At 30.8% G+C, this 9828-nt stretch overlaps 1 protein-coding gene across 5 annotated transcripts in view; it reads right to left on the bottom strand.

Moving 5' to 3' along the window:
• The window catches only part of LOC106460049 (E3 ubiquitin-protein ligase TTC3-like), a 114718-nt gene that overhangs the window by 28580 nt on the left and 76310 nt on the right, over positions 1–9828 (bottom strand). For all 5 annotated transcript variants that reach the window (XM_022386655.1, XM_022386653.1, XM_013919734.2 and 2 more), the window contains 4 exons: positions 8335–8387; positions 6879–6976; positions 3551–3652; positions 859–1002 (listed from right to left, as the gene is read on the bottom strand). In XM_022386655.1, coding sequence (XP_022242363.1) covers positions 859–1002; positions 3551–3652; positions 6879–6976; positions 8335–8387 — 397 coding nt within the window. The remainder of the gene's footprint in view (positions 1–858; positions 1003–3550; positions 3653–6878; positions 6977–8334; positions 8388–9828) is intronic.

The raw sequence follows: 9828 nt of genomic DNA, 5'->3' as shown, positions 1-9828 counted from the left end.
ATTTCTATTGTGTGTGTGTGTGTATATATATATATATATATTTCACATGCTCAAAAGTCCAGTAATGTGAAACATCTCTACAAGGTTTGGAGGCAGCCCTTTTGGGTAAACTGAAATGGTAAAAACCCAGGTTTTGAGCATTACGTATTAGCAAAATATAAGAAAAATATCTGCTCCCTTTATCTAACCCTATCAAATTTCACTTTACATTTCCCAAGAAAATTACCAAGAGTCAAAAAGAAAACTGATTACAAATCCATCACTTACTTTTTCAGATAGTTATATGAAATGCATTGTATTTTACAAACAAGACATGCATTCTAATTATAGAAAAGTTTCATTGTTGTGATCTAAATAATTTATCTTAAAATAACTCTTACATTACTTTTAACTTTTTTATTCCCCTCCATTTATCCTGAAGCAGATACAACAAGATGAAACAATAATCTATTTTTTTCCCATGGGCTTAAGCTCTAATAAACTTTATGGATTACTTTGATTTACTTCCAAAAAAAACATGGTTTGACAGAACTAAAAGCTTTGCGATTAGACCAGTCAAACTCGGTCATACCTTCAAATTGTTTATATCAATAACGAAGACAAGAAGGTAGTAGGAGAATAACTTGGTATTTCAGTTGACATAGAATACAAAACTTTATTTTTAACACTACACGTAAGGGTCAATGATAAAGAGTATCAGCAAAAAAATAAGTCATTGGAAATGACAGTGCATCAGTCACATGGTACTTTAAAGCTTGATGCTTTAAAATAACTCAAACACAACATTTAATATAACCTAGAAATGTTACAACAAATACCAAAATTCACCTATAATTTAAAAAAAAGATTAAAACATACGAATATATTGCCTCTTTTGTATGTCTGATATCATCTGGCTCCCCTATTCCACCATAAGACTGCAATATTGTTTCCAGTGTTTCTGAATCATTCCGCAGATCTTGTGGGATATAAAATGGTCTTTCTGGATCAAGTTGTGGTATTCTATAAACAATGATAACCAAGTTATAATTACCTACTAATATCTAAATATTTAAATATCTTTAAAAACCTATTTTACATAGGTAATTCTACAGCTGCTCAAATGTTACTATTTCTTGAGACAGCAAAGTACTAAAAAAGTATAACAAAAATTTCAGTATTAATAACAAACAAGACAGCAATTTAAAAGTGTGAAACTAACAGAAGTTCATTTGCTGCTTGCTGTATCATTTCAATGCCTTTATCAAAAAAGAGTAATGTGCACTGTAGTTTAAAAACATTAGAAGATGATTAAATCAACTGATTAACTACAAGCTTGGACATAATCTGTTTTTCACCCAGAAAACTACACCTGTGGTAAAGCATATCAAGATCCTTCACAAATGTCATGTTTATGTTCACATCCATTTAGCAGCTGATTTCATAAAACATTATTAAATTAATTTTATGCTTAATTAGGTTCAATACTACAGAATAATGAAAAAAATGGTCTTACAATTTGAAGCAATATAAGGCTTATATTGTAATTGTCAGTGATTCACATTCAGGGTATCATTTTATATTTTTACTGGTTAATTCCAGTTAGTGCAAACAAAACAGAGAAACTGCATATGTGTTACTAAAATCATAGGAGTTTGAGAGTTGGCAGGCTCAGAACCTCATTTACATTCATTTAATATATTAGAGAATTCTTAAGCTATAAATTTCATTACACACAGAAAATTAAAATGAAGTTATCCAATGAACACAAAAATACTGAGAAAAAAAATATATACATACACACACAATAATCTTGCCAACTACCTTTGAATACTAGATAGGCCAGAACAATACCTAGTTCACTGTATTAGGCTTAAAGATCAGTTTTATAATATACATCCACAAAATGAATTAAATTTGTAAAAAATAAAATAAGATAAAAACAGCTCAAGAATGAAATATATTTTTAATATACTTAAATTTATTCTTCTTATCTAATTCTTTAGTACTTTTTGATTTATAAGTGATTCAATAAGTTATTTTTCTCATCTACAGTATACTCAAAGAATTATTCAATATACGTTTTGAAGTAAGATAAAAGGTTATATTTTTTTACATCAAGACACACAGTAGTGAGTTGTCTGGCCAAAACAACCCTCACAACAAAATGTTTTATTAACAGGAGTGATAGTTTAGCAATTTTCCACTTTCTGTAGCTCAGACTGTGGTAATCAAAACTATCCCATATTTTGATTGAATTTCTTCCTATATTTTTCTTCTTTGCAATAATCACACTGAAAACTTATTTGATAAAAAAACATACTTAACTTTGATGAATTTTTTTCAAATTTGGTATATTGATAGATGTTTATAATCTACAATTTGGTGTCAAATGTGGTCTGAATATAAGCCATATTTGCAAAGTTATTCAACAAAAACAGCTCAATTCTGACCCAAGTTTTTGAGCATGTCCACACAAAAAGTCACATAAGCTATCAACATGAAATCTTTACCACAGTTTCATCTAAGATTAAAAATGGACAATTTTAGTTTTTTGTCATTCAGATCAAAGACAGCTGTTTTAGGGAAGAAAAACTACCACCATATAATTGAAAGAATCTGGTTAGTTCAGTGAAATATGGGTTTGTTTCCGAATAATAGGTTTGTGAGCCTAAAGCTAATATTAGTTACTATCAAGTGTCACTTTCTTACTTGCTGTGGTTTGTAGGTGTGTATTGACAAAAAGTCATGATATCTAATCAGAAACACCTTCGGTGTGAATAAAAGGTGTAGCCAAAAAAGGATTGAGCTTGCAACTTAAAGGAGTGAAATCAAAATTGGTGTCTACACTGATAACATTGATAAGAATTTTACAGCAAATATTCATTCATTAGTTAGCTAGGCTATGTATTTTGTTTTTACCCACCATCATGCCCCAAGTTGAATAGAAAATAAGTGTATTTAATGTCTAATGACTAATGTAACTCACAAACAAAAGCATTAAATTCAATAGCCTATTACAAACATAAAATTAAAATATTTTTTTTAAAGGCAAAATATTCACACACACACACAGTAAACTTGCAGATATGTTTTATTAGTAGAAGATATTTACACACTGTGCACCTGAACAAGTGGATGCTGTGTAAAGAAATAAAAGTTCACATTAACTCTTTCTAGCCCTATTATCTCATGTTTTTACAGGGGTAAAATGCAACATCAAGTTTGGAAAAATTCTGAGTACTCCCCCTCAAACTACCTACAAACTAAAATTATAAGCCAAGTCTTCAGATTTCACATTTTCTTTTGATATATATTTTATTAATATTTGTTGTGGATAAAATAATTAAAACAAAATCCAAACTGCTTACCATAATTTCATTCTAAAACATTCTACGTTGTATGTCTCAAGTGTCTGCATTATGCCTATGGTGACGTTTATGAGTTAAGTTTTATTAATGCAAAAAAATGGAGAGTACAATGCCATCAGGTTGAAAAGGGTTAAGGTCATTTGATATTAGACATAACATCTGGAGTGTATGTACATATGAACAAAATATGTTTAACTCACCTATCTGCCTGCAAGGCACAGAACTGTAACCAATAATCATTACCTTCTTCCACCATTCTTTTATTCTCTTGAAGATGTTTAAGTCGTTGTTGGTATTCATTACTGAAAGAAGATTACATTTTCGTAAACACATTCATTAGTAGCTGGCAAGTTAACAAATTTTGCTATCCAAAATTTTATCACCCGATGTAGCAAGTATTGTAGTACCCAATTACATTTATTAGTTGCAAGTGTACGTCACATGATAAAAAATGCAGCATACTGTTAAAGAAGGATTAATTCAAAGTATTAGAAAATAATTACTTAACACTAAGATGAAACTCTTCTATGGCAACATTCTTGACACAACTCATATTCATACATATCTATCAGCTTTTAAATAAACATCTTAGCCACAGTTCTATGCTTAGCAACTAATAAAAGCTCATTGCTTTTTTGTTTTCAAAATTTGGACTCAGAAATATACCAGATACAAATGTTTAGGAATGCAGAAAAAACTTTGGGTATACATTGAGGAGCTTGTAGAGGTTATGCAAATGAAATGTGCAAACTTTATAAGAAAATTACAATCAGCATTTCTCCAATATGGGATGGGGTCAGTCCAATGGAATGTCCCTGTGCACCATTAGTTACATTTCTAATGATACTAGTTCCAAAACATTATCAACAATTTCTAGAGAAAATTTTTATCCCTTTGTCAATCATGATTGACAAAATCTATTCAAATAACATTTTAATTTATGTATCTTTTAAATATTTATCTTTTCCCCTTCTAATGATAAATATATTTACAATTTACTGATTTTTCTTTTTCAACTGACATAACAACAGAATTTGTATGTGCATGTGTTTGTGAAGGAGTAAATTTATTTACAATTTTACTGTAATCTGACCACTTAATCATTTTTGATTTCTTCTAATACTAAATTTTATTTCATCACAAGCATCAGGTAAACAAGATTTCATGAAAACCAGGAAAGTTTTTTTGAGCTCCCATTTTACTCTGCTAAAGATCTGTCATAACATTGTTTATATAAAAAGTTGACAATTATAATTATCAAAATTCTTTATAACTGACATTGTTTTCTTATTAAATATCAAAATTTATGAAAACAATTCACAGAAAATTGAGAAAGTAATATGGTATTATTTTTTCACATTAAAATACATTAAGATCCTTGAATCCAAAATCTTTAAAAAAATCCACACAAAATGCAAAGAGAGGTAAGTGAAAAAAAAAAAAAACTACACTGTACTTTATGTTCTGGTTGAATCAATTTAAGTATTTAAACTTGATGAATTAAATCTACCAAACTTATGAAATACATACATTATTTTGAAATAATACCAGGTTCATGTAGAAACAAAAACCAATATGATTTATTATGTATCAAATTTTAACTTCAGTTAAACATTAAAAGAAAATATTAAAAGTACTTTCCTTGCCTTACCACCCCCTTTTTTTAAAACGTTTACCCAAAACCTTATAAATATATTCAGTTAAGATCTCCTTCAATAAAACTATACATTTTCTGCATGTTTTTATTCTAATAACTGTAATTATATGTACATAGAATCACTGTCATAAAAATATAAAAGAACTAAATAAAACCAAAATTTTTTTTATATTACTGTCAAAACTTTTCATTATATATATCCCTCAATATATTTAGGTCTGCCTACTATTTAGCTCAGTAATAGAGTGGTTACTGCTACCTACCACGATATATATGGCTAAATTCAAGAATCAAAGAAATCTAGTGAGAAAAGGGTATAAGAGTGAAAGACTTCGTGATCTGAGACATAAAGTAAACAGATGATGTAGTACTGTCTGCAGTACCTTTCATGGCCCTAGCCACTCTCCTCAATAGGTTCAGTCATGAAGCTGAGGAAATTGGCTTGAAAATAAGTGTGTCAAAATGGATGAAGGATAAATGACAAAATAACAGATGCAAGGATGGATTAGAACTTTGAAACTGAGAAAGTTGATAATTTTATGTATTTGGGAATTGAAGTCCAAGAAGAAGGTGGTAGCAAGAAAGGTATAAAATGGCAGGTACTAATAGCTGGAGTAGTGTTTAATGCCTTGAATATGGCACCATGGAAGCAAAGTGATTTCACCATAAACACCAAGATGACAATGTATGATGCTGCAATAATATCAGTAGTGCTGTACTGGGCAGAAAACTGGACAAGTACAAAGCAGCAAGAATAGAGATTGGATGGTTTCAATGGTAGGTAATTAAGATGTATTTTAGGAATTAGGTGGTAACAGAGAATGACAAAGAAGGTGGGTATGGTTAGACAAAGGAGACTGAATGAAGTTGGAGAGAAACAGTGTTTGTCCTGTGAAGGGTACATGTATGAAAGACAGTAGGCAAGGAAGGTGGAAAGTTGAAAAGTGCATAGAATGACACAAAGATGAAGACCTAACAGAGGGTGAAAGGATGGTCATGATGGAGATTGCAAATAATACAAAGAAGTCTAGAGAACCAGACACAGGATACAGCAATGTGGAGAAGAATAATTAGAGCAAAAACTGCAATACTGAACTGGCATAAGACTTACTGACTAATCACTAAATATTAATCTTCCTGTGCCCCTTGAAAGTGGCATAAATAAAATCTGATCAATAATTGTTTGTGACTAAATTCTATTACATATTAGTTTGAATGCATAAGCGTACTCACCAACCCTAACTATCCATTCTTGATTTTTGCTATTAAAAAACATTTCTTAAGCTTTCAAACAGACATAATATGATATAAATCAAGTATTAGTTGTAAGAAATATTACACCAAAAATTATTTTTAAAAATCCTATGTCTCTAAACAGTTGAAAAGAATTTCTAAACATACTGTGTTAAACCTTGAACTGTAACTTAGCTTATAATGCCTCAAGGAGGCTGGACATTACAATTAATTCTATTAATTTTATTGGTAAAAACAAATGTAAGCCTTTAAGGAAAAAAGATAAAAGAGAGTATACCTAGTTTAGTGGTCTACAGACACTACAAAAAGGAAAGTTCAGCTTTTTTTTTTTTAATTATGTAGATAACCATTATATACTATTATTACATAATCTTTTAATTTTTCAAACAAAATACTGATTGAAAGACATCAAGATTTTTAAAATTAAATTTTGAATAAAGAGATGCAATGATGAACTTGGAGTGATGTTGTACATCATTAATATTGAAAGTTTAATTAGTACAAAATAACTAACTTGATAAATCCTAAAAAGAATCTTATCTTCAAAGATTAAAATCTATAAAATTTCAGCCTTGCTGAGATAACTTGCTAAGTAGAATTCTCTTTCATATACATACAATAAAAAGTTAGGAGATTCTCCACAAAATTCTTCCAAACTCAAAATATTTTTTCGCTTCTGTTTCTTCTTCTTTGTTTCTTTCACATCAGTGATTTTCTATATATATAGTATTTAGGTGATATATAAATGAAACCTATGAATAAACTTCATCATTCATTGAAATTAATATTTTGATATGGCAAACCATACATTGAAGACACAAAAATAATGAAAAACAGTTATATACATCTTAGTTCCAATAATATAGTGTTTTAAAACTTTTCTTTACAAAAATATGCAAAGAAGCAAAGATTAAATAGAAAAAGTAAAATAGTTATGATGAAAGTACCAATTTATGCAATTTTTTCAAGAACAAGTCTTTCACCTGTTTTTTAAAATGAAAGAATTTTCAGACTTTAAAATAGGAAATATATATTTAATAATATGATTTTCTCTGACTTTCCCTACATGTACGATTATTTAAAAAGGCATTAACATCTAATCAAATTTTTGAGCTGAAAGTATAAAAATCCAGACTGGCTTAGAAAAATGTAAATGCACATGACAGGAAACATGAAATGTTTTCAGAACTGTAAAACAATTTGTATTGCAATGGTGAAAAAACGTGAAATTATTACTTAATAAAATTAATTTACATCATTCTTATGAACTGTAAGTCAAAAGAGAATTAAAAGAAAACACAAGATATTATCTTAAAATCAATCTTAACTAATTTAGAATGATTACCTGCTAAGAAAACCTATTTGTTAAAATTTTCTTAGTTTATTATATAACAGCTATCTTTTATTTTTCCTCCTTATTTTTTCTAAATTTTTGTTGTGAAAAAATATTTACCTTCAATAAGTTTTGAAGTTCAATTTAATTTAAGTCACTCATGAGAAACCTTTATCAACAACAAAGAAACCTTGTTAGCAACTAGTAAAAAATTACAAAATGCATACAAAATAATATGAAGTACCTAAGGATTATTACAAGCATGTTTCTGTAAATACCTATTACTTGAAAAAATTGAGATACTAAATAACCGACACCATATACCTCAACATGTTTAATACTTAATTTCTGGTTTGCAAAAAATTAAAAGTGTACTTCTGGAGAAAGATATGAAATGTACTGAATTTCATTGGGTTTTCTTTTCTCAAATTGTAAGTTTTATGCTTTTTTCGTTTTATTGGCTAGTGGTTACATAACTACAATTGAGAAGTTATTCAGTGAACGTACACTAATGTAACAAAAAAAGATGAGATTCAATAACTAATTTTTGGTTATTAAAAAAAACTATTACAGACACACATGCAGAAAATGCTAGAATCTTATACAATATTTATGTAAAAATTATCAATACAAAATTCTTGGTCTATAGTACAACCAGAGTTATGCAATATGTCAAATTTTAAAATGGTAACCAATTTTCATTTGAGGGGAAAAAAAACACTTTAATATGCATTACTTACTTTTGAATCATCATCAGCTTCTCTTTTGAGGACATAAGAAGGTTCAGTTCCCACTGAAAGATTGTTTTATTAAAAAAAATACATAAATGCCACAATGCAACTATGGTCATTAACACAGAAGTTTAAAAACAACAACAACAAAAGTTAACATTTTCTTACACTCAAAATGTATTTCCAATAGATTCTTACCTTCTCTAACAGAATAGCTTTTCCCTTTATGTGAGCAAATGTTCGCTCACCAGTAGCCTTGATATTCCCACCTCCCTCATGTGTTTTCACATGAAGCAGAGGCATGATAGCATACATATGAGCATGTGACAACCCTCCACCAATATGAGTGATGTATGAGACATCTGTTCAGTTGTTGGAATGGATCATAACTGACCGGTTCTGAACAGATGAAAGGAAGTGAACCAAAGCCCGACAGACAGCAAGCAGTTCCAAGACATTGATGCATAGATGACTCATCAATAGACCAATGGCCCAAAATCTCCAGCATATCCTGATACCTGCCCTGACCTAAAAGAAAAGCATCTGTGAAGAGGTGCACCTCTAGACAAAGAGGAGGAAGAGGAACACCCACTGTGGTAATGTCTCTGTCCAACCATCAGGTCAAGCTCACATGAAGGGAAGGAGGGAGATGGATGGGACATCTAAGGGATCCTGAACAAGGTCCCACTGAAGAGGTTGCATGTGGACTTGACTGAGGGGCATTAGGACCTCCAAAGAAGCCCATGTCCCCAAAAGAGATAGAAACTTTCACACAGTTAGAGAAAGAGAGAGGAGGAAATGGACTGAACCAGAAGCTCCAGTGATTGCAGGCGAAGGGTGGGCCTGGCTGAGACAGATGTTGAAAAATACCCCAAGATGAACAAGGTATTGAGTAAGGGAGAGGAAGTTCTCTTGAAGAAGAAACTGAGTGTGAAGGGAAGAGGTAGTATACAAAGGAGCTAAGCAGTTAGTCATCCATATAATAGTGGAAACGAAGGTCCTTGGAATGGAGAAGACAGGCAAAACCTTAACAACCCAACGAAAAACATAGGGAGCTGAAGCTAGAACAAATTGAAGAGCCTGGAACTAGTAAATGCAACCACAACAGGCAAAAAAGATGCTGGGGATATGGAAGTAATCATCTGAGATATCTAACATACATGGAACAAAAGGGCATCCTGACCCAAGATATTGCAACTAGAGAGGAACTATGATTGCAGCAAGAGTGAAAGAGGACAAGCCTGTAAACAATCAAGGCATGAGTCTCCACTGAAAACCCCTCAGGGGAATAATGAAGAGCCTCAGACAGAAGGTGGATTGAGGAAAGGGAACAAAGAATGGAGGATAACGTAAGACAGATACTGAAAAATTGAGGTTGGGAAAACATTATCAAAGTATTGAGATTCGATCCCCACAAAGGCAAAAGAGAATGTAACTGCTGGAAGTCTAAAAAGGAAAGCAGACCTATGGTAGACCATAGCTTGAGCTTCCATAGTACGTGGG

The sequence above is a fragment of the Limulus polyphemus genome, unplaced genomic scaffold, assembly GCF_000517525.1.
Source record: "Limulus polyphemus unplaced genomic scaffold, Limulus_polyphemus-2.1.2 Scaffold698, whole genome shotgun sequence".
NCBI classification, from domain to species: Eukaryota; Metazoa; Arthropoda; class Merostomata; order Xiphosura; family Limulidae; genus Limulus; species Limulus polyphemus.
This window is presented reverse-complemented; position numbering and strand designations above follow the sequence as displayed.